General features: G+C 48.3%; 1 protein-coding gene and 1 non-coding gene across 5 annotated transcripts in view; both read right to left on the bottom strand.

Moving 5' to 3' along the window:
* Positions 1–24,100, bottom strand: part of ATP6V1C2 (ATPase H+ transporting V1 subunit C2) — a 64,753-nt gene extending 40,653 nt beyond the window's left edge. For 3 of the 4 annotated variants that reach the window (XM_031654930.1, XM_031654932.1, XM_031654931.1), the window contains exons 1-3: positions 23,969–24,099; positions 22,696–22,854; positions 18,934–19,001 (exon numbers count right to left, since the gene is read on the bottom strand). In XM_031654930.1, the coding sequence (XP_031510790.1) occupies positions 18,934–19,001; positions 22,696–22,824 (197 nt within the window). In that variant the 5' untranslated portion in view covers positions 22,825–22,854; positions 23,969–24,099. Of the gene's footprint in view, positions 1–18,933; positions 19,002–22,695; positions 22,855–23,968 lie in introns of all 4 variants that reach the window. The other variant, XR_004178182.1, reaches the window with a different exon arrangement.
* LOC116270409 lies at positions 1,202–1,266 on the bottom strand. Its single transcript, XR_004178447.1, has one exon. It is a non-coding gene; the product is annotated as a U7 small nuclear RNA (small nuclear RNA).
* Positions 24,101–24,332: the final 232 nt, after the last annotated feature.

Raw genomic sequence — 24,332 nt, 5'->3', positions numbered from 1 at the left:
ATACAAAAATTACCAGGGTGTTGTGGTGCAAGCCTGTAGCCCCAGCTACTTGGGAGGCTGAGGCAGGAGAATCGCTTGAATCAGGGAGGTGGAGGTTGCAGTGAGCTGAGATCGTGTCACTGCACTCCAGCCTGGGTGACAGAGTGAGACTCTGAAAAAAAAAAGATTAAAAAGCTAACAAATAGGCTGGGCACAGTGGCTCATGCCTATAATCCCTGCACTTTGGGAAGTTGAGGTGGGTGGATCACCTGAGGTCAGGAGTTCGAGACCAGCCAGGCCAACATGGTGAAACCCCATCTCTCCTAAAAATACAAAAAAAATTAGCTGGGTGTGGTGGCAGGCACCCAGATACTCAGGAGGCTGAGGCAGGAGAATCGCTTGAACCCGGGAGGCGAGGTTGCAATGAACTGAGATTGTGCCATTGCACTCTAGCCTGGGCAACAAGAATGAAATTCTGTCTCAGAAAAAAAAAAATAGAAAGAAATAAACAAATGGTAATAAATGATAAAAATACATTTTAAAGTAATAAACCCATATTCTTAAAAATTGGCCAGGTGCGATGGCTCATGCTTGTAATCCCAGCACTTTGGGAGGCTGAGGCGGGCAGATCACGAGGTCAAGAGATCGAGACCATCCTGGCCAACATGGTGAAACCCTCTCTCTACTAAAAATACAAAAAAACTAGCTGGGCATGGTGGCGCACACCTGTAGTCCCAGCTACTCTGGAGGCTGAGGCAGGAGAATCGCTTGAACCCAGGAGGCGGAGGTTGCAGTGAGATGAGATCATGTCACTGCACTCCAGCCTGGCGACAGAGAGAGACTCCGTCTAAAAAAAAAACCATCAAGCATGGTGACAATTATTGTAACAGGGAGACCCGTTTATGTAGTTCAAGTGTCAGATACTAGAATTTCCCCAAGTTAAACATCTGAAGCATTAAAGGTGAGGAGGCCTGGCCAAATGCTTGCCTATAGGTTCATAGAAGAACATCAACAAATAGCCCACAAGCGTGAGGAAGAAAGCTCAACCTCACTGCACAGGAATATCATTTACACCAATTAGTTCAGTGTATTAAGAAAACTCCTAATACAGCATTGGCAGTCCTTGGGGAAACAGGAGCATCAATGCACTGTTGAGATGAGGTATTGATTGGTACCGCCCTACTAGAGAGTAATTTTAGAGTATCTGTCAAACATTAGAGGCAAGGGTTGGTTCTGGTGAAAACCAGAAAACCTCCTAGACAAATTCTAAAAAAGCCGTATTCTTTTCTTCAAGACAGGGTTGCACTGTCACCCAGGCTGCAGTGCAATGGTGTTACACGGCCCACTGCAGCCTCAAATTCCTGTGCTCGAGGGATCCTCCTACCTTAGCCTCCCAGGTAGCTGGGACTACAGGCACACACCACCATGCCTGGCTAAATTTTATTTATTTATTTATTTATTTATTTAGAGACAGAATCTTGCTCTGTTGCCCAGGCTAGGGTGCAGTGGTGCAATCTTGGCTCACTGCAACCTCCACCTCCTGGGTTCCAGGTATTCTCCTGCCTCAGCCTCCCGAGATAGGTGCCTGCCATCATGCCTGGCTAATTTTTGTATTTTTAGTAGAGATGGGGTTTCACCATGTTAGCCAGGCTGGTCTTGAACTCCTGACCTCCAGTGATCCACCCGCCTCGGCCTCCCAAACTGCTGGGATTAAGGCATGAGCCACCATGCCCGGCCTAATTTATTATTATTTGTACAGACAGGGCATCCCTATGGTGCCTAAGCTAGTTTCCAACTACTGGACTCAAGCCATCCTTCTGCCTCGGCCTCCCTAGTGCTGGGATTACAGGTGTGAGCCATTGAACTTCTAGAAATTTATTCTTCTGCCATACTGGCTCATGTGCTACAAACACCATATTTTGTGGCAGAATAGTTTGTAATTACAAAAGACAGGAAGCCATTTCAATATTTATCAATAAGGGACCCATCTGATATAATGAACCACCAAGAAGTCTCTAAAAAAGAATGCGATCAGGTGTGGTGGCTCACGCCTGTAATCTCAGCACTTTGGGAGGCCAAGACAGGAGGATCACTTGAGCCCAGGAGTTCAAGATCAGCTTGAGCAACATAGTGAGACCCTGTATCTACAATAAATAAATAAATAAATATTAGCCATGGGTAGTGGGGTGTGCCTGTAGTCCCAGCAACTCAGGAGGGTGAGGCAGGTTGCAGTGAGGAGTGATTGAATCACTGCACTCCAGTCTGGGCAACAGAGCAAGACCCTGTTTCAAAAAACAAAAAGTCAATCATGGTAATTCAAATAGAAAAGCAATGAGTAAATAAAGGAGGAAGACAAGGGCATGCTACTCAGGCCCAGCCCCTTACCTTGATAGTCATCTGGGGAATCCCCAAGGGAAGAAATTGGGTAAGCTGGGGGTGGGAGGAGTGGGGGGCATTGCCCAGGTGTGAGGCAGGGCAGGTAGGGACTGCAGGCCTTTGGGTGCTGGGCAGGCAGTCTCTAGATACAGGCAAGCTGTGGTGGGGAATCAGGTGAGAAGAGGCCGCCCGGGAGTTTCACAAATCTGCCTGTGGCAGGTCTGTACTGAACATGCCCTTTCCTTCCTTTCCACAAAGACTACAGGGGCACCTCTTAGCCCTGCTGATTTCTAAACCCTGGGCCCCAAGGCGTTCAGGGGCGGTAGAATGGCCCTGGGGTAGAGGATGGCTGAAGGGCTTCGATCCCAACGGTGAGCGGGGCTCCTGAGATCTGTCTCCTCTTCTTCTGCACCCACAGCCAGGACATTCCTGCCATGCAGGGCCCCCGGGACTCTTCCAGTCCGGGGGTATGGGGAGAGGAGCAGCCGGCGGGTGCCCAGAAGCCTTGCACCCCAGCAGGAGGGCTGGAATCAGGGTGAATACTTGAGGCCACAGATCACAGGGCCCAGCAGAGGAGATTCTTAAGTGGCCTTAAGACACAGTGTCTCCAGGGGTTCTGCCCTGCAAACTGCACAGGCCGCTCCCTTCTTTGTAGAAAGAAGGGTTGGGTCTCCCACCTCCAGCTCTCCCGCTGAGGAGCAGTGGATACAGGTTCTGAGGATCCTGAGGGCAAGTCTATGCAACACCAAAGAGAAAGCTTTCTGCCTCCCTGGATTTTCTGGAATAATTCTGGCAAACGCAGGATAGAGTTGTTTGGTTGTCAGAAATTACCCAGAAAGGCTGGCGTGGTGGCTCACGCCTGTAATCCCAGCACTTTGGGAGGCCGAGGTGGGCTGATCACCTGAGGTCAGGAGTTGGAGACTAGACTGGCCAACATGGCCAAACCCTGTCTCTACTAAAAATACAAAAATTAGCTGGGTGTGGTGGTGTGTGCCTGTAATCCCAGCTACTCGGGAGGCTGAGGCAGGAGAACCGCTTGAGCCCGGGAGGCGGAGGTTGCAGTGAGCCGAGAACGCGCCACTTCACTCCAGCCTAAGCCACAGGGCGAGACTCCACGGAAGGAAGGAAGGAAGGAAGGAGAGAGGGAAGGAAGGAGGGAAGGAGGGAGGGAGGAACACAGATGCCCGGGAAGAGTGCAACCAGGTTACAGGGCAGGGTCGGAGGGAGGGCATCTGGGAGCTTCTCTTTGCCCTCAGAAAAGCACTAAGGATTTATATCTGAATGCTCCACACACAAAGCCAAAGCCCCTAGAGCTGAGGAAATGGAGTGCACAGAGACCCAGAAGCTTGCCCCAGATCACTTCACTGGTGGCCACAATGTCAGCTGGTCCTGACCCCCAGCCTTCCCCTAAAGCCAGTCTCTATCCGTGAAAGCAGGTACTAGCATGCCCGCTCCGGATAACCCAAAACCCCAGGCCTGCCAGTGCCCAGCCATTGTCAGGGTACCTTGATGAGACGGGCCACCTGCCCTGGCCTCTCCCCTGCAGCCACACAGGGGGTGCCCCACACACCTGAGAGGGGAGGCCCAGAAGCTTCCAGGGGGAGCCTGTTCCCTGCCTACCCTGGTGACTCAGGAGCCCCTGGGCACCTCACCCCATCCTTTGTCTCTCTACTTCCTCCTCCACCAAGGGACAATGAAATCGACATGCCCTGCAGCAAAGTCACCAGGAAAATGTGACTCCACAGCAATTAAGTGATTTTCTTTTCACAAAAACAAAGGTCCAGTGAGGCTCACTAGGAGGCTCCCCTTGGGGACTCTGGCCACAGACACACCATGCTTTAAATTCCAACCTGGCTTCACAGAAACTGGAGGTTTAAATCAGGAGCCCATCTTTAGCTCTTCAGAAGGACTCCCCTCCGCATACAGTTTGTAGAGCCACCCAGCAACGTTACTCTTGTCACTAAGAACAGAATTCTCGTTGGTCAAGCTGGCATCACAGAGTGATTTACCCACATGCGGCCCAGATAGTAATGCTCTACCCTCTTCAAAAAGCCAATTTCAGCTGGGTGCGGTGGCTCACGCCTGTAATCCCAGCACTTTGGGAGGCCGAGGCGGGCGGATCACCTGAGGTTGGGAGTTCGAGACCATCCTGGCCAACATGGTGAAACCCCATCTCTACTAAAAATACAAAAATTAGCCGGGCCTGGTGGCGCAATACCATAATCCCAGCTACTTGGGAGGCTGAGGCAGTAGAATCACTTGAACCCGGGAGGCAGAGTTTGCAGTGAGCCGACATAGCGCCACTGCACTCCAGCCTGGGCGACAGAGTGAGATTTGGTCTCAAAAAATGAAAAAGAAAGTTTTCCCATTGGAAGGAACAGGCAAGGAGGACCCAAACTCAGCTCCCAGAGAAGTGTCGCTGAAATCCCCTGGGGCCTACAGTCTTTTAGGAATCACTGGGCAATCCCCCAAGCATGTGGGATAGAAAGAAACATCACACATTGAAGTTCTGGAGACTATGCCAAAAAGTCAATCCACCAAGCTGCTCAGTCACTGAGAACAATTGCAGGTCCCGTGCTGGTGGAGCATAGTTCCAGCACACACAATGTGAAGGGCTTCCCCTGGAGTTGTGCAAGCTGCAGCCCAGCCCAGAGGATGCAGGAGCCAAGGCCAGGAACAGCCCAGTCACACAAATAGGAGTACAATGTCTAGAGCTCTTGAAAATATGTTTACTCTCACTGGAAATCCAAGAAATGCACATTAAAACAATCACACATCATCCTGCCGGGCACTTAATAGATGGGGTATGATAAAAGGGCACTTCTTGTAACTTTATTGGAAAACAAGTTAGTAGTATGTACAAACAGCTTTCAATATGCCTATGTCCATTATACCAGTAATTCCACATTTGGGCATGCAACTTTTTTTTTTTTTTTTGAGATGGAGTCTCGCTCTGTCGCTCAGGCTAGAGTGCAGAGGTGTGATCTCGGCTCACTGCAGCCTCTGCCTCCTGGATTTAAGTGATTCTCCTGCCTCAGCCTCCCAAGTAGCTTCGATTACAGGTGCCTACCACCACGCCCGGCTAATGTTTTGTATTTTTAGCACAGATGAGGTTTCACCATGTTGGCCAGGATGGTCTTGAACTCCTAACCTCAAGTGATCCGCCCGCCTCGGCCTCCTAAACTGCTGGGATTACAGGTATGAGCCACTGTGCCCGGCCATTGGTAAGGTTTTATTTAAACATCTTCATGCAACTTTAAAATAATCAAAAATTTACACAAAGAGTTATGCAAGGATATTAATTACAAAATTAATACCCCAAAAAGGCAAAGATAACTTATACAGTGGGCTTTAATAGTGGGCTGTGGAATGCAGAGAATTAAAACGGGGTCACCTAGAGGGACTGGGCTGGCTGGCAGTCTGGAGAAGTCTTCTGGGTGAGCAGTCTTCTGGGATTGGGTCAATAAGAAGAAGCCTGCCCTGCTAAGCTGGGGTGGTGGGTGGGGGGTCTTTCAGGCATAGGACCAAGGCAGGATGGAGCCAGAGTGGCTGGAGAGGAGTACCCTGGCGCCTGACCTGCTAGGGGTCTGGAAGCAAGGGTCGCAAGTAAGAATTTTACATTGAGGGCACAGAAAAGTCACGGAGGGTTTCATGCAGGAGAGCCATGTGATACAGTGCCTTTAGTTATTTATTTATTTTTGAGACGGAGCTTTGCTCTTATTGCCCAGGCTAGAGTGCCATGGCGCGATCTCAGCTCACTGCAACTCTGTCTCCCAGGTTCAAGCGATTCTCCTGCCTCAGCCTCCCGAGTAGCTGCGATTACAGGTAAGTGCCATCACACCCGGCTAATTTTTTCTGTTTTTAGTAGAGATGGGGTTTCTCCATGTTGGTCAGGCTGGTCTCCAACTTCCAACCTCAGGTGATCTGTGATACGGTACTTTTAAAAAGATCACTCTGGTTGCTGTGGGGTGAATGAATGAAAGGGAAACCGGGAGACAACTGAGTCTGTTGCAAAAGCAGAGGAACGCAATGAAGGTGGCTTCGATGGACATGCTGAGAAGTGGGTGCATACCGGACAGATTTTGGAGGTGGAGCCCACAGGACTCGGTCCTTACTGGCGTCTCCTGTGGAGGGTTGGACAGGGAGGTGGTGCCCAGACTGTCTGCTTGAGCACCAGGAGCTTAAGTTTCTGGAGCCTTTGACTGAGATGGGAATGAACCCTAGGCAGAAGGCTGCACAAATGGAAGCTATCTGTTGAGAATTATACCAACTTTGGACATGAAGCTAATGGAAAAAGAACATCCAAAAAGGACCATGGAAGGTTGCCCCTGAAGCTCGTGAAAATAAGGAACGTCCAAATGGCTGCCATTTACCGGGGCTGTGATGAGCACCAACACGGTGTTAAGTGAAAAAAGCCTTGCTGAGATCTGGGGAACAATGGAGCCATGGGTCCCTGAAGGACTGGGGCAGGGTCCAAGATGGAAATGCCTTACATTAAATTTAACCTCCAAAGAACGATTTCGGAATTTCACAACATTGCCTCGAGCTGACCCTTACTCCCACATGTTGTACCTAAAGTGGCCAGCCAACATTCCTTCCTCCCCTGCTGGCTGGACTTCTGGTTTGATAAGAGCTGCTGGGAGCTGGGGGAAGCCTGGTAGATACTGGAGACTATCCCAGCTGGGCCTAAACTGAAAATCAAGGCGGGGGAGGCAAAGGAGAGCTCCTGCCACCTGTGAGGGGCCTACGACAGAGCAAGGGCAGACTAGGGAGTCAGGATGACCAGGCGAAGGCCCAACACTAGGCAGCTACATGATCTAACACAAATGACTTAACTCTTCAAACAACAATATTCTCATTTATCAATCAATGGCAGTTACCAAAATAGAGACGTGACAAACCATCAGGCAGCATGGAATTCAAGACAATATACTGCACACAGACGTGCTAGAGAGGAACAAAGGGGCAGCCTTCGAGGAGTTGTAACTGTCATAGATGGCAAGGCGTGGGGGCCCACGCCTGTAATCTCGGCATTTTGGGAGGCCAAGGCAGGATCACTTGAGGTCAGAAGTTCGAGACCAGCCTGGCCAATGTGGCAAAACCCTACCTCTACTAAAAATACAAAAAATAGCTGGGCCTGGTGGCGGGTGCCTGTAGTCCCAGCTACTCAGGAGGCTGAGGCAGGAGAATCGCTTGAACCCGGAAGGCAAAGGTTGCAGTGAGCCGAGAGAGATTGCGCCACTTCACTCCAGCCTGGGCGACAGAGTGAGACTGTGTCTCCAAAAACAAACAAAGAAACTGTCGTAGATCTTTCTGCATCCCGTAAGGGCAGCAAAGCGCCTAAAGTATAAAAACATGAAATAGCAAATATGACATTCACTGATAGTGTTGCTCCAATAGACATTTATCAATGCTGTGCAATGAAAACAAGAGAACACACCCATTTCAGATACCCATGAAACACTTAGAAAAATAGGCAATAGATTAGGTCACAAAGAAAATTGCAAATTCCCAAAGGTCAAAATAGCACCTAATTCATTTTCTTTCTTTTTTTTTTCTTTTTCTTTTTTTTTTTTTTGAGACAGAGTCTCACTTGTCCAGGCTGGAGTACAGTGGCACAATCTCTGCTCACTACACCTCCCAGGTTCAAGTGATGCTCCAGCCTCAGCCTCCCTAGTAGCTGGGATTACAGGCACCCACCACCACACCTGGTTAATTTTTTTGTTTTGTTTTGTTTTGTTGGTAATTTTAGTAGAGACGGGGTTTTGCCCTGTTGGCCAGGCTGGTCTTGAACTCCTGGCCTCAAGTGATCCTCCCACCTCGGACTCCCAAAGTGCTGGGATTACAGGCATGAGCCACCACGGCTGGCCAACCTAATTCATTTTCTAACAAGGCAACAGAATTAGAAATGAAAAACAAAAGCAAATAAAAGAATTTAAAAATTGCAGAATTGACTGAGGATGGTGGTTCATGCCTGTAAACCCAGCACTTTGGGAGGCCAAGGTGGGAGGATTCCTTGAGCCCAGTAGTTCAAGACTAGTCTGGGCAACATACTGAAACCCTCATCTCTACAAAAAATATAAAATATTAGTTGTACATGGTGGTGTTCACCTGTAATCCCAGCTACTCAGGAGGTTGAGGCAGGAGGATGGCTTGAGCCCAGGAGTTCGAGCTTGTCAAAAGAAAAAATGATAATAAAAAATAAAAATTAAAAAAGCACAAAATCTAGGAAAAAAAAATGAAAACATGACATATCAAAATTTAAATTATAAAACACTCAGAGAAAACGTCATTGCTGTTAGCATTACAGAACTAAACAAAAAAAAAATAAATGAACTAAGCATGTAACTAAGCATGTTTTACAGAAAAGGGCAAGAAAATAAACCCAAATAAAGTAAGAGGAGGGAAAATAAGATATAGAAGTTAAACTATCAGAAATCGGAAAAATTATAAAATTGATCAATGTATTAAAAAGGTGTTTCTCTTAAAAGCAAAATAGGTAAACTACTGGGTAGCCTAATCAAAGAAAATGCAAACACTAAAAAATGGGGGATGCATAAATACAATATATATAGGTAGACTCTATTCAAATAACTTGAAAGAGTTCATGAAACTAATGATTTTCTAGCAAAATGCAATTTGCCAATTTACTCCTCCTCCAAAGAGAAAACCAACAGAGCAATAGTACTAAAAAATTTTGTGAATATTATTAAAGAACTACTCCTAAAAACGTACCTGGTCCAAACATGTGATAACGACATATTTTAAACCTTCCAGAAACAGGCATAGTGGCACACTCCTGTAGTCTCAGCTACTTGGGAGGCTGAGGCAGGAGGATGGCTTGAGCCCAGGAGTTCAAGGCTGCAGTGAGCTGTGATCATGCCACTGACTCCAGCATGGGTGACAGAGCAAGATCCTTTCTCAAAAAAAAAAGAGAAAAAAACCCAAAACCAAACCAAAAAAGACCAGGAGATCTGTCCAAATTTGATGATCCTTCTCTAGAGCTCTAGCCCAAAGCTGTGCAATAGGAATATAATTCAAGCCACATGGGTAATTAAAAAATGTCTAGGGCTGGGCGCAGCAGTTCACACCTGTAATCCCAGCACTTTGGGAGGCCGAGGGGGGCAGATCACATGAGGACAGGGGTTCAAGACCAGCCTGGCCAACATGGTGAAACCTCATCTCTACTAAAAATACAAAAATTAGCTGGGCCTGGTGGCGCACACCTGTCATCCCAGCTACTTGGGAGGCTGAGGCAGGAGATTCGTTTGAACCCAGGAGGTGAAGGTAGCAGTCAGCCGAGATCATGCCACTGCACTCCAGCCTGAGTGACAGACCGAGACTCCGTCTCAAAAAAAGAAAAAAAAAAGGTCTACTCACCACATTTACAAAAGTAAAAACAGGTTAAATTAACTTTAATAAGAGATTTTATTTAAGTCAAAATACATATTTTTTCTTTTTTTTAAACAGGGTCTCACTCTGTTGCCCAGGCTGGAGTGCAATGGCTCGATCACGGCTCACTGCAGCCTTAACCACTTGGGCTCAGGGTATCCTCCCACCACAGCCTCCTGAGTAGTGGGGAGTACAGTCGCACCCCACCACACCTGGCTAATTTTTTTTATTATTTGTAGAGACGAGGTCTTGCTATTTTACCCAGGCTCAGTAAGCCATCTTTAAATGTCTAGATTTATAAATACTATTAAGTGTTTTCGTAAGTAGCAATGATTAATAGTACAATCTGGGAGGAGGGTGGAATGGAAGAGAAAAAGGCCATTTTCTGGTTAGTTCTGCCGATGACTCGAGTTGGAAGCATCTGGAAGCACTGTGGAAAGCTCAGGGCACAGAGTCCCCCAGGGCAGACAGGCCCAGACAGGCAGACCAATAATGGCAAGTTGATGGATCTGGAGTGTATTCCCTCCTCTGCCACCCCCGCCCACCTTTGTATTTCTAGGAGCTTCTCTCTGGGCCTGTTTTCTCATTTGGAACTCTACAGGTTAGATAAGATCTCTAACGGGCTGCCCAGCTCTTACAACCCAGGATGCTTCCCTCTATTCACACTGTCAGTCCCCAGGGCCTCCGTGTTACAAGTGCTAGGGATCTAATCGTAAGCAAAAGACAGGGAAGAAAAATATGACCAAATAATCCCACAAGAGGACGTCAAAATCCACTGTGGCAAGTGCCATGAAGGAGGGGAGCACCAGGTGTGTTAGGACAGGGTAATTCTGTGGGCATGATGACAGAGGGTGTGGGAAGAGGTGGAGAAGAGAGTCTCTGGGAGTTGGGGAGGAGGAAGAGGGCTCAGCAGGGGCAGATGGGGGGGGGGGGGGTGGAAAAGGCTTGGAACAGCCGCCATGGAAAGTGGGAGTCCAGCAGACACACACAGTAGGGCTGCCCAGCAGCTTAGAGCAACCCACCATGCACGCAGCATACAGAGACATGCAACCACGGTCTATTCACTGAATCCCGCGAAATGCCACATAGGTCATTTCAATCTGACATTCTTCCATCAGCAGAGAAGAAGACTAGATGCTTTTTACAATTCTAGTTTACTTCTCTTTAGAATGCCCTTACAAGAACTGACTCACACGTATCACTAAGCAGACATCCACACTCAGCTATGCAATCTTTGATCAGCCAACCCTCGGTCAGCTCCATGGAACCACGTGGGTAAAGAAAAAGCCAGCAGCTATTCCATAGACAGGGGAAGCACTCGGGGGCAAGCGATGGTCACCAAGCACCACAGCACCCAGGAGGTCCCGCTGACCACCGCAGCGCCTGGGAAATGCACTGTCAATCAACACCGCAAAACAGGCTCAGATACTGTGAAGCACTCAAACATTTTTTTAAAACAGGAAGACAGGTTTTGTTTTTTTTTTTTTTAAAGATAATAGCATTTGGTTTTTCAAATATTCATGAATGATAGGGCAAATAGAGAATACATTAACAAAGGCAGTATGAAGGAATAAAAAAAAAAAAGAGAAAGCTCTCGTAAGCAAAAGCTGCCTTCCAGCTACATGGAAAAACACTCCAGTGCCCTAAGTAAATAAATAATAAAAGGATATGGAAACAATACACCCTGAAAACGCTTGTGCCTTCTCTGTTCTCCTGGGCAGAAGCAGCGCTGACAGGTTTGTGCTACCGAGGTTACAGACCCAGCTAGCATGTATTTACCCAATAACACTTTTCAAAGAACCAGAGAGGACATTTCAAAGAACTGACGCCATTTCTCTAGATTTATTAGTATATATATCCCATTTTTTTTTTACCCCAAGCTCTAGTACCAACTCCCAACAAGGACACCCTGACCCCTGGACTAGAAAAAAGCTAAGATTCAAATTTTGACGTGCTCAGACCACACCATTTTCCTTCCCCCTGAGAGGAAGGCTCTTAAGAATACCCACAAGGAAAACGAAAACAATGCACAGTGAGTTTTCATTTTTGCCACACCTAGTCCTTATTGTTCGGAAAACACTTAAATTTGCACAGGTTCTATCTGTTTCACGATTATAGCCATAGTCTTGCCTGTTTACGTATTTTCATTTCTTTTTGTCTTTTCTTTTCTTTTTTTTTTTTTGGAGACAGTCTTGCTCTGTCGCCCAGACTGGAATGAAGTGGCTCGATCTCGGCTCACTGCAACCTCCACCTCCTGGGTTCAAGTGATTCTCCTGCCTCAGCCTCCCCAGTAGCTGGGACTACAGGCGCCCACCACCAGGCCCAGCTAATTTTTGTATTTTTAGTAGAGATGGGGTTTCACCATGTTGACCAGGATGGTCTTGAACTCTTGACCTCAGGTGATCCGCCAGCCTCGGCCTCCCAAAGTGCTGGGATTACAGGCATGAGCCACCATGCCCAGCCTTCGTTTCTTTTTCTTAAACATATGCTACACTACCATTAAAAGCAATTTGTGCAACAAGTATGTACAGAACAAAACACTAATATACTTACTGGGAAAACAGAGCAAACAGACAAAAAAGAAACTAAAGTGGGGCTGGGCATGGTGGCTCACGCCTGTAATCCCAGCACTTTGGGAGGCCAAGGCGGGCGGATCACCTGAGGTCAGGAGTTAGAGACCAGCCTGGCCAACATGGCGAAACCCTGTCTCTACTAACAAAATACAAAAATTATCTGGGCTTGGTAGCGGGTGCCTATAATCCCAGCTATTTGGGAGGCTGAGGCAGGAGAATCATTTGAACCCAGGAGGCGGAGGTTGCAGTGAGCCAAGATCACGCCACTGCACTCCAGCCTGGGCAATAGAGCGAGACTCTGTCAAAAAGAAAGAAAGAGAGAGAAAGAGACAAAGAGAGAGAGGGAGAGAGGGAGGGGGAAGGGAGGGAGAGAAGGAGGGAGGGAGGGAAAGCGAAAGAAAGCAAAAAAAGCAAAAAAGCAAGAAACTAAAAGGGAAACAATAACAATCCAGGCTCACAGAATTTCAGAGCTAAAGGGGTTTTAGTGAATAAGAGGTTAAAAGACTCGCACTAGGGCAGAAAATTGGTAGCAAAGACAGCTCTAGAACTGCTGCAGCAGGCAGGGAACTAGTCACACTTTTTTTTTTCTTTTCTTCTGGAGACAGGTTCTCACTCTGTTGCCCAGGCTGGAGCGCAGTGGTGTGGTCCCTGCTCACTGCAGCCTCGACCTCCTGGGCTCAAGCGATTCTCCCACCTCAACGTCCCAAGTGCAGGGGCTATAGGCACGCATCACCACGCCTGGCTAAATTCTGTATTTTTTGTAGAGATGGAGTTTCACCATGTTGCCCAGGCTGGTCTTGAACTCCTGGGCTCAAGTGATCCACCCATCTCAGCCTCCCAAAGTGCTGGGATTACGGGCATGAGCTACCGCGGCTGGCCCAATTCACACTTCTTAAGCCAACCTTCCTGCATGTGACCAGTCTCCTGCTGTAGTTTGTCCCTGCTGCCCAAGAAAACCTAAGACATTCACCAGCCTAGGGCAGCGGGCTGCTCTCGATGGCATCTGTTACAGGCCTTTCTTAGGTTTAGCATTATTTGATTATGTGATGTGATTATTTTATTAATATGTGTCTTCTCAGCTAGGCCATAAGTTGTACAAGGCCGGTCATACCTCCCTGTAGTACCGAGAAGCCTAAGAAGGCAGTCAACATTTCCAGATCAAGTCACTTTTTCTGGAATATTAACTTTTATCGGACAGGCCCTGGGATTTGATAATACTTGATTTAGTATGATTTTACTTCCCTTCATTCGTCTGAGAGCAGACAGATTCTATGAATGAGACAGCCAAAGGTTAGTTTTCTTTCTCAAAGACTGTGAATGGTGGCTAGGTGTGGTGACTCATGCTTGTAATTCCAGCACTTTGGGAGGCCAAGGTGGGAGGATTGCTGGAGCCCAGGAGTTCGAGACCAGCCTGGGAGATATAGTGAGACCTTGTCTCTACAAAAAATTTAAAAATTAGCTGGGCATGGTGTTGTGCACCTGTGGTCACAGCTACTTGAGAGGCTGAGGCGGGAGGATCGCTTAAGCCTGAGAGGTGGAGGCTGCAGTGAACCTTGATGGTGCTACTACACTCCAGGCTGGGTGACAGAGCAACATCCTGTCTCATGGAAAAAAAAAAAATTGTTAGCAGGGCGCAATGGCTCACGCCTGTAATCCCAGCACTTTGGGAGGCCAAGGTGGGCGGGCCACCTGAGGTCGGGAGTTCGAGACCAGCCTGACCAATGTGGAGAGATCCCGTCTCTACTAAAAAATACAACATTAGCCGGGCATGGTGGTGCATGCCTGTAATCCCAGCTACTCGGGAGGCTGAGGCAGGAGAATCACTTTAAGTCAAGAGGTGGAGTTTGCAATAAGCCAAGATCGTGCCATTGCACTCCAGCCTGGGCAACATGAGCGAAACTCCATCTCAAAAAAAGAAAAAAAGAAGGTTTACACCTATGTATTATCTTGTTTCAAAAAAAAAAAGAACAAAAAACACTGTGAACAGCAAACTGCTTGGTGACCTGTGTGTAAGTTAGTCCAACATCCCATACAAAGCAAAATGTCACTAACAAAGGCATCCTATTATTCTTAGGCAATTAGAAGGCAAAGAGCAACAGGACACAGAGAACCCAATTTTTGGCCCATGGCACTAATCTGCAGACTAGAAATCCTCAAAGTGGCTGGGCACAGTGGTTCATGCCTGTAATCCCAAAACTTTGGGAGGCTGAGGCTGGAGGATCACTTGAAGTCACGAGTTAAGAGACCAGCCTGCCCAACATGGTGAAACTCCACCTCTACTAAAAATATAAAAATTAGCCAGGCCTGGTGGCACGCGCCTGTAATCTCAGCTACTTGGAAGGCTGAGGCAGGAGAATCGCTTGAGCCCAGGAATCAGAGGTTGCAGTGAGCTAAGATTGTGCCACTGTACTCCAGCTGGGGCGACAGAGCAAGACTCTATCTTAAGAAAAAAGAAATCCTCAAAGTATGTTCACTAGAATTCCTAATTCCATACAGTTCATCAAACAAGGCAGTAGCAGCCATCTCACCATTCCACTAAGAAGAAAAGATCAAGTCCATGGGCCCTAAAAACCTGAAAGTTTCACAAATGTTAAGGGTTAGAAGAAAAAGAAAAGAAATCCCTGAAACCCTTTAAGGAAGCAGTCAGAGCGCTGTGTCCCAGCACTGCAGCCCAGAAGGCCACCACCCAGCCCTTGGGGAATGCCGCCTTCATCTACCCGACAGCCAGGGTCTCGATCTGTCACCCAGGCTGGAGGGGGGTGGCACGATCACAGCTCAGTTCAGCCTCGACCTCCTGGGCTCAAGCAATCCTCCCACCTCAGCCTCCCAAGTAGCTGGGACTACAGGTGCACCACCACACCCAGCTAGTATTTTTTACTTTTTGTAGAGACAGGGTCTCACTAGGTTGCCCAAGTTCTTCTCAAACTCTTGGGCTCAAGTGTTCCTCCTGCCTTGGCCTCCCAAAGTGCTGGGATTACAAGCGTGAGCCATTGTGCTTGGCCTGATCTTACTGCTATTACTACATTATCCAGAAATTATATTTATGTGTTAAGAAAATTAGATGTACACACTGTAAGCACAATATAATAATAGTTATATTTGGATGGCATAATAATGGGTGATTTATATTTTCTTTTTCATGCCATTCTATGATCTATAAATGCTTTCCAATGAATCACTTGAGGTCAGGAGTTTGAGACCAGCCTGGCCAACATGGTGAAACACCATCTCTACTAAAAACACAAAAATTAGCTGGGCTTGTTGACATGTACCTGTAATCCCAGCTACTTGCGAGGTTGAGGCAGGAGATTGCTTGAACTTGGGAGGCAGAGGCTGTAGTGAGCCCAGATCGTGCTACTGCACTCCAGCCTGGGTGACAGAGGAGAATCTATCTCAAAAAAAAAAAAAAAAAGTTTTCCAATGATTATATACCAGATTTGTAATAATTTTTTTTTTTTTAAAGACAAAATTCTGTCCCAAGGGCTGGAGTGCAGTGGCGCGATCTCAGCTCACTACAACCTCTGCCTGCCGGGTTCAAGCAATTCTTGTGCCTCACCCTCCCGAGTAGCTGGGATTACAGGCGCCAGCCACCACCAACTTTTTTTTTTTTTTTTTTTTTGTATTTTCATGTTGGCCAGGATGGTCTCGCTCTCTTGACCTCGTGATCCGCCCGCCTCGGCCTCCCAAAGTACTGAGATTACAGGTGTGAGCTACCACACCTGGCCCAGATTTGTAATAATTTAAACAAAGATATATAATTTTAAGACTCCACAACATCCTCATATAATTTTTTTTTTTTTTTTTTTTTTTTAGACAGAGTGTCACTCTTTTGCCCAGGCTGGAGTGCCGTGGCATGATCTCGGCTCACTGTAACCTCAAACTCCCAGGCTCAGGTGATTCTTCCATCTCAGCCTCCTGCATAGTTGGCACTACAGGCACATACCACCATGCTCGGCTAATGTTTTGTATTTTCAATAGAGATGGGGTTTTGCTATGTTGTCTAGGCTGGTCTTGAACTCCTGGAGTCAAGCAATCCACCAGTCTATTCAAATAAATGAGGGTACATCTATTCACAGTAACACAGCCATTAAAAGAACGAACATGCAGTTATGGACCGATATGAAACTATCTCTGAGACATGTTATTTAACTAAACTGCAAGATGCAGAATATATGCTATCATTTGTACAAAATTAATTTTAAGACTGAATGTGGTGACTCACATCTGTAATCCCAACACTTTGGGAGGCCGAGGCAAGAGGATCACTTGAGGCCAGGAGTTCAAGACCAGCCTGGGCAACATAGTGAGACCCTGTCTTTACCAAAAAATACAAAAATTAGCTGGGCATGGTGGCATGTGACTATAGTCTCAGATAATTGGGAGGCTAAGGTAGGAAGATCGCTTGAGCCCAGGAGTTCAAGGCTGCACTGAGCTATGATTTTTTCCACTGCACTCCAGCCTAGGCAACAGAGCCAGACCCTGTCTGCAAAAAACACAAATAAGCAAACAAATACATGAATGAATAATATTAATTTTAAGACATATTTATTTGTGCATGTATTGGCTATCTCTGGAAGGCTCACCTAGAAAGTTATAGTAAAATTGCCTTGAAAGAGGGGCAATGGAGGACTAGGGGAAAGGAAAGAGAAAAACAGATGAGAGGAAAACTTAATTTTCTTTTTCTTTTTGAGACAGAAGTCTCGCTCTGTCACCCAGGGTGGAGTGAAGTGGCACGATCTTGGCTCACTGCAACCTCCACCCTGCCTCCCCCACCCAAGCGATTCTCCCACCTCAGCCTCCCAAGTAGCTAGGATTATGGGCACCCGCCATCACACCCAGCTGATTTTTGTATTTTTAGTAGAGACGGGGTTTTGTCATGTTGGCCAGGCTGGTCTCGAACTCCTGACATAAGGTGATCCACCCACCCCAGCCTCCCAAAATGCTGGGATTATAGGCGTGAGCCACCACTCTTGGCCGGAAACCTTAACTTTCACTATATATATCCTTTTAGTACTTTGGGTTTTTGTTTATTTGTTTGCTTGAGATGGGGTCTCACTCTGTTGTCCAGACTGGAGTGCAGTAGCACAACCAGAGCTCACTGCAGCCTCAAGCTCCTGGGTTCAAGCATTCTTCTCACCACAGCCTCCCCAGTAGCTAGGACTACAGGCACCATCACCACATCTAGCTTTTTGTTTTTCTTTCTTGGAAACAGCGTCTCTCGGTCAGGTGCGGTGGCTCACGCCTGTAATCCCAGCACTTTGGGAGGCTGAGGCGAGTGGATCACAAGCTCAGGAGTTCAAGACCAGCCTGGCCAATATGGTGAAACCCCGTCTCTACTAAAAATACAAAAAATTAGCCAGGCATGGGGCACTGTAGTCCCAGCTACTCGGGAGGCTAAGGTGAGAGAATGGCGTGAACCTGGGAGGCAGAGCTTGCAGTGAGCTGAGATGGCGCCACTGCACTCCAGCCTGGGCAACAGAGCGAGATTCCATCTCAGAAAGAAAGAGAGAGAGAGAGAGAGAAAGAGAGAGAGAGAGAGAGAAAGAGAGAAGAAAGGAAGGAAGGAAGGAAGGAAGGAAGGAAGGAAGGAAGGAAGGAAGGAAGGAAGGAAGGAAGGAAGGAAGAGGTCTCTCAGCCGGGCACAGTGGCTCATGTCGGTAATCGTAACACTTTGGGAGGTCGAGGCGGGTGGATTACCTGAGGTCAGGAGTTCAAGACTAGCCTGGACCACATGGTGAAACCCTGTCTCTACTAAAAATACAAAAATTAGCTGGGCGTGGTGGCAGGTGCCTGTAGTCCCAGCTACTCAGGATGCTGAGGCAGGAGAATCACTTGAACCTGGGAGGTGGAGGTTGCAGTGAGCCATGATTGGACCATTGTATTCCAGCCTGGGTGACAGAGTGAGACTGTCAAAAGAAAGAAAGAGAGAGAGAGAGAGAGAGGGAGGGAGGGAGGGAGGAAGGAAGGAAGGAAGGAAGGAAGGAAGAAGGGAAGGGAAGGAAGGAAGGAAGGAAGGAAGGAAGGAAGGAAGGAGAAGGGGAGGGAAGGAAAGAAGGAAGGGAGGAAGGAAGAGGGAAGGAAGGGAGGGAGGAGGGAAGGAAGGAAGGAAGGAAGGAAGGAAGGAAGGAAGGAAGGAAGGAAGGCAGGCTCTCTATATTGTCCAGGCTGGTGTTGAACTCCTGGGCTCAAGTGAGTCTCCTGACTTAACCTCTGGAGTAGCTAGGATTACAGGCATGAGCCACTGCACCAGGACTTTTTTTGTACTTGAAATTTTGTACTATGATCATTTATTACTAAAAAATAAACAAACTTAAAAAGGTTTGTTGGGAAACTACACCAGTGAGTTTTCTAAGTGTCTCGGCAGCTATGCATGATCTTCAGGTCGGAGGCAACCCCTTAACAAGTGCTGCCTCCAGCAGACACAACACCGGGAGGGGCCAGGCAGGCTCCTGCAGACCCAGCACCCGCAGGGGAACTGATCGGTTTTCTCTGCTGACTTCTGGAACCAGGTCTAGACAAATCCATACTCCGGTTCAGCCAGAGCAAGAACACTGTGTCCTCTGATAACAATGTCAAATTCTCACTTGTATGTAGTAAATAAGGAATATTTTACCTTTCAGCAAAGGTGTCGAGTTTCCCCAACTCATCAGAGAGGCCAACCAGGGAATCCAAGGTCCCCACCTAGACAGATCATAAAAACGTCAGAGGCTCACAGGTTTCTGGCCAAGCATGATGCCATCTCAACAACAGGGCAGGGACTCTGTCACTTCATCTTGAATTTGTCACCTCTGGTTAATGGCCAAAGTGGAAAGTAGAAAGAACTCTTAATAGAAACCAGTGGATTTGGGGGTGTCTTCATTTACTTATTTTTGACCAACAGGATAAACTGTCGTGCCTGCCATAGGAAGGAGTGACTATGATGTCACCATCTGACCTTAGCTCATTTTCCTCTTAGAATGGCAGCTTGCTAGTCAGTCATGTTGTTAATCCCCATAGCTAAGGAAGAGATACACCAGAAAGCAAGTTAAAGAAGTTTCCATTCTTAAAAGCTTTTCTGCTCTGAGGCAGTCCCACCAGTATTTATTTATTTATTTATTTATTTATTTATTCATTCATTCATTCATTCATTCATTCATTCATTCATTTATTTTTTGAGACAGAGTTTCGCTCTTGTTGCCCAGGCTGTAGTGAAATGGCACGATCTCAGCTCACCTCAACCTCTGCCTCCTGGATTCAAGCGATTCTCCTGCCTCAGCCTTCCTGGGTAGCTGGGATTACAGGCATGCACCACCATGCCTGGCTAATTTTTTATTTTTAGTAGAGATGGGGTTTCTCCATGTTGGTCAGGCTGGTCTTGAACTCCCGACTTCAGGTGATCCACCTGCCTTGGCCTCCCAAAGTGCTGGAATTGCAGGCATGAGCCACTGCGCCCAGCCCCACCAGTCTTTTTCTCTGTTCTTTGCTGTTATTAACCATGATCTTGAGGCCGAGGTGGGCAGATCACCTGAGGTCAGGAGTTTGAGACCAGCCTGGCCAATATGGCAAAACCCTGCCTCTACTAAAAATACAAAAATTAGCTGGGCATGGTGGCATGCACCCGTAATCCCAGCTACTTGAGAGTCTGAGGCAGGAAAATCACTTGAACCCGGGAGGTGGAGGTTGCAGTCAGCTGAGATTGCACCACTGCACTCCAGCCTGGGCAACAGAGTGAGACTGCATCTCAAAAAAAAAAAAAAAAAATCTTGCTGGGGAAGGAGGCAGCTTTTCCTCCCACTTCATCATTCACCTAGGTCCTTTTCAGAGTACTTATGATCTGGTTTTTGTTGTTGTTGTTGTTGTTGTTGTTTGAGATCTCGGCTCACTGCAACCTCTGCCTCCCAGGTTCAAGTGATTCTTCTGCCTCAGCCTCCCGGATAGCTGGTATTACAGGCATGTGCCCCATGCGTGGCTAATGTTTTTTGTATTTTTAGTAGAGATGGGGTTTGGTCATGTTGTCCAGGCTGGTCTCGAACTCCTGACCTCAAGTGATCCTCCTGCCTCGACCTCCCAAAATGCTGGGATTTTGGCCAAGGAGTAAGCCACAGTGCCTGACCATGATCTATTTCTTAGTGTAGAAATTACTACAATGTCCAAAATTGTATTTAAAGGTATTTTCACAGAATTAGAAAGAAAAGGGTTGCTATCATGTGGTACCACCACCAACTAGATGTTAAAAAGTAATTAGGTTCTGAGACTTGGCAGAATTTCAAGAAAAAAAAAATTAAAAAAAGTAATTAGGAGGCCGGGCACAGTGGCTCACACCTGTAATCTCAACACTTTGGGAGGCTGAGAGTTTGAGACCAGACTGGTCAACCTGGTGACACACTGTCTCTACTAAAAATACAAAAACTAGCCAGGCATGGTCATGTGCCTATAATCACAGCTACTGGGGAGGCTGAGGCAGGAGAATCACTTGAACCCAGGAGGCGGAGGTTGCAGTGAGCCTAGATTGCACCACTGCATTCCAGCCTGGGTGACAGAGCAAGACTCCATTCAAAAAAAAGGTAATTAGGAAATGATGAAACCTGAGTATCTCTACCAAGTCAAGTCGCTTCTTTTCAAGCAACTTAATTTTAAGCAACTTCTGCAGGGGCTGTGTCTTCTTCTTTTTTTTTTTTAATCTTTTTACCTTCCAGAGTCCAGCACAGTGCCTCACACACAGTATCGATGAGTGGATGCAGAATTTACTAACCCGTACAGTGTCCGTTGCTGGACAAGCAGGGGAAGGCTTAAAAAGGTAGCAAGATGTGGGTTCAGAACCCACTGCTGCCACTTACCATCCTGACAATCCTCGTAATCACTTAGCCTCTCCCAGCCTGTCCCGAGAGTCAGCGGGGACAAGCTGACTTGTAAAGAGGGAGGAGGAAAAGCTTCCCGGTGATGCATTTAAAGTACCTAGCCATCAGCACCTTGCTCAGCAAATGTTAACAAACGGGGTGGCATCACAACCCTGGGAGCTGATGGTGCAGCTGTTTTGGCAGAGGGGCAAAGTGAGGTTTGAAAGGGGACTATGTGGCAGTTTTCTACAAAAGCAGATGCTGGGCAGTCAGTGCCATCTCACCAGCACCTGTGTCATCAGCACCATCTCATCATGTGCCATGTGGTCTGGGAGAAAGTTGTAGTGTCTTCCCTGTGGAAACCTACAGCACTTTGGGAGGCTGGGGCAGGCAGATCATGAGGTCAGGAGTTCAAGACCAGCCTGACCAACATGGTGAAACCACCATCTCTACTAAAAACACAAAAGTTAGCTGGGCATGGTGGCAGGTGTCTGTAATCCCAGCTACTTGGGAGGCTGAGGCAGGAGAATTGCTTGAACCTGGAAGGCAGAGGTTGCAGTGAGCCAAGATTGTGCCATTGCACTCCAGCCTATGCAATAAGAGCAAAACTCTGTCTCAAATAAAAAAAAAGAAAAAAAAAAAAAAAAAAAGAATTGTGCATTTCGGCTGGGCACAGTGGCTCACACCTATAATCCCAGCACTTTGGGAGGCCAAGGTGGGTGGCCTCACCCGAGGTCAGGAGTTCAAGACTAGCCTGCCCAACACGGCAAAACCTCATCTCTACTAATAATACAAAAATTAGCTGGGCATGGTGGCATGCACCTATAATCCTAGCTACTCAGGAGGCTGAGGCAGGAGAATCACTTGAACTCGGGAGGCGGAGGTTGCAGTGAGCCGAGATCATGCCACTGCATTCCACCCTGGGTGATAAGAGTGAACTCTATCTCCAAAAAAAAAAAAAAAAAAAAAAAAATTGCACATGTCTCATTCTTCTTTAATGTTAGTTTTGAACCTTGCCCTCCACTCCAAGAGCCATTAGATGCCTGGGCACGACCCAAACTCCCTTCTGCCACCAAATCCCCTCCCTTCCCCCGCCCCGCAGGACCAAAGGGATCCTAGATTTCCTCCCCTGCCCCCAGGTCGAGTACAATCAAGGCTGAAGCCCCCTCAAGCCTGCTCATCTAAACTATATGGTTGTCTTCTGAGATGTTGCAGACAAACCAGGAGGAGCCAGAGGAACACCGGAGAGGACTTGAGTGTGCATTTAACACACTTCCCACTTTTTGAAGCATTAGACACTGCTACCCACAACCTTGTCCCCCTGTTCATTCCTTCCTGTGGCTGCACCTACATAGGTAACACAATTAATTTGGGACTATGGCACGATATCCCACCTAGCCCATCACTTCCCTGTCCATCCTCAAACCTCAGCTTGTCCTCAGCCCCCGCATTTGCCTTGATACTTTCTCCTTGGGTTCCTGAAGTAGCAACCTCTGTCTTCCTCTCCCCTCTCCCCCTGACCAATCCATCCTCTTTTCACTCCTCCCCAGGAATTTTACCTTGAAGTCAGGAATAGCGAATTTGGTATTATAAGACAGGTTGGACTTGGAGGTTACAGTATTCATCCTCTCCAGAGCTTGCACATTTTCCTTATCTCCAGGGGCGGAAATTAACCAAAACTCCGACATGCTTCCAGTCTTCTCTTACCCAGTGACTGCCTAGAACCAGCACAAACATACACAAACAGAAACAGGAGGAGAGATGTGTCAGAGGAGAGATGTATCCCTGCCTCACCACTCCCTACCCTCCAATTCATCCTTTCTAGGATCTGTGAGCTCCAAGAACATCTATTTGCAAAAGCAAAGCGCTTATCTCCACCTAGGCAGCCCTCAGGTGTTCAAGAAACTCCAAAGCTCCTTGGTCCCTGCAGTGGTTCTGGCTGGTTTTCAGGAGCAGAGGAGGAGGGAGAGGTTCCTTTCTTTCTCTCCACCTGGGTGAGCAACCCCTATCAGGCATCATAAAACGGGAGGACAGTAAGCTGGAGGCGGACACCTTCTGGGGGAATATTTGTCTTCCTTCCATACCGCATCTTCTGGGATGCAGGATGGGGTGGAGGAAGGCGTGGGATGAGGGAGGGATTTTCACAACAGGCTACCAGGTCAAACCGCAGGTCAAACTGGCCAACCTTGTGATTGCTATTAGCTTTAAAAATAGACTTCAGAAGGATTTTTTAAAAATATATACATATATACAAGAAAAAAAAGTAGTAGTGGGTGAGGGGAACTACTGAAGTCTTTTTTCCACTAGGCGAGGTGCCCGCTCAGCAGAGCTGGATCCCTTGTCCGGCCTGGCGGGTGGTTTTGCGGCCGCGTCTGCGGCCTCTACGGTTGATTCGATTCGTGCTGCTCCTTCACAGGTGTCCACACCCGCACCTTTCCCCCTCGGCCGGGTTCCCCCTTTCCGCTGCCTCTCCGCCGCGTCTCCGGACGGCTGGGGGAAAGCAGGATAAGCTCTGAGGAGCCAGAGACACCTGGTGGAACCTCTTCCTTTCGGACTCCCGGTCCCGCTCCAATCCGAGGGCGTTTTGTTCTCTCCCAACCCCGCGCAGACCCAACCCAGCTCCTTTCCGCCTTGACTGCCCATGGCCTGGGGACGAACTGGTCCCCCGCAGCACCTGCGAAGATGCCACCTATCCGGCCGCGGGGGAGCGCGGGGAGGTGCCCGCTGCCCACGTTCCCAATGGGAAAGCGCAGGCCGTGGCGCAGCCGGACCCCGTGCCTGTGTCCCCACCCCGCCCCCGCCTCGGGTCGCAGCTCTGCGGTGCGTCCTTACCGGGAGCAGGAGGGGCGCGGACCGCGCGGTAGGGGCTGCAGGCGACCGGCGGCAGGTGCGAGGCCGCAGCGCACTGCCGGCTCCCGGGAGGCAGCGGCTTCGCTGCCCCGCGCCCCGCCCCGCCTTTTATCCCAGGCGCGGGGGCGGCCCCGGCCCCGCCGGATATTTGCATACGGGCCGCCCGCCTCTCGCCTCGCTCCAGCCGGGGGCCGGAGACCCGGGGAGCAGGTGCAGGCGCCCGGCGGGAAGGCGCGGAGGGGCCGCGCGGGGTCTCCGGTCCCCCAAGCGCGCGGGCTGGGTCCCTGGGGGCTTCTGCGGCGCGTCCCACAGGGTCTCCAGCCGTAAGACTGCGCTGCCCCGTCCC

Source organism: Papio anubis, chromosome 14, assembly GCF_008728515.1.
Source record: "Papio anubis isolate 15944 chromosome 14, Panubis1.0, whole genome shotgun sequence".
NCBI classification, from domain to species: Eukaryota; Metazoa; Chordata; class Mammalia; order Primates; family Cercopithecidae; genus Papio; species Papio anubis.
Note: the sequence above shows the minus strand (reverse complement) of the source record. Positions and strands in the feature narration are given on the sequence as shown.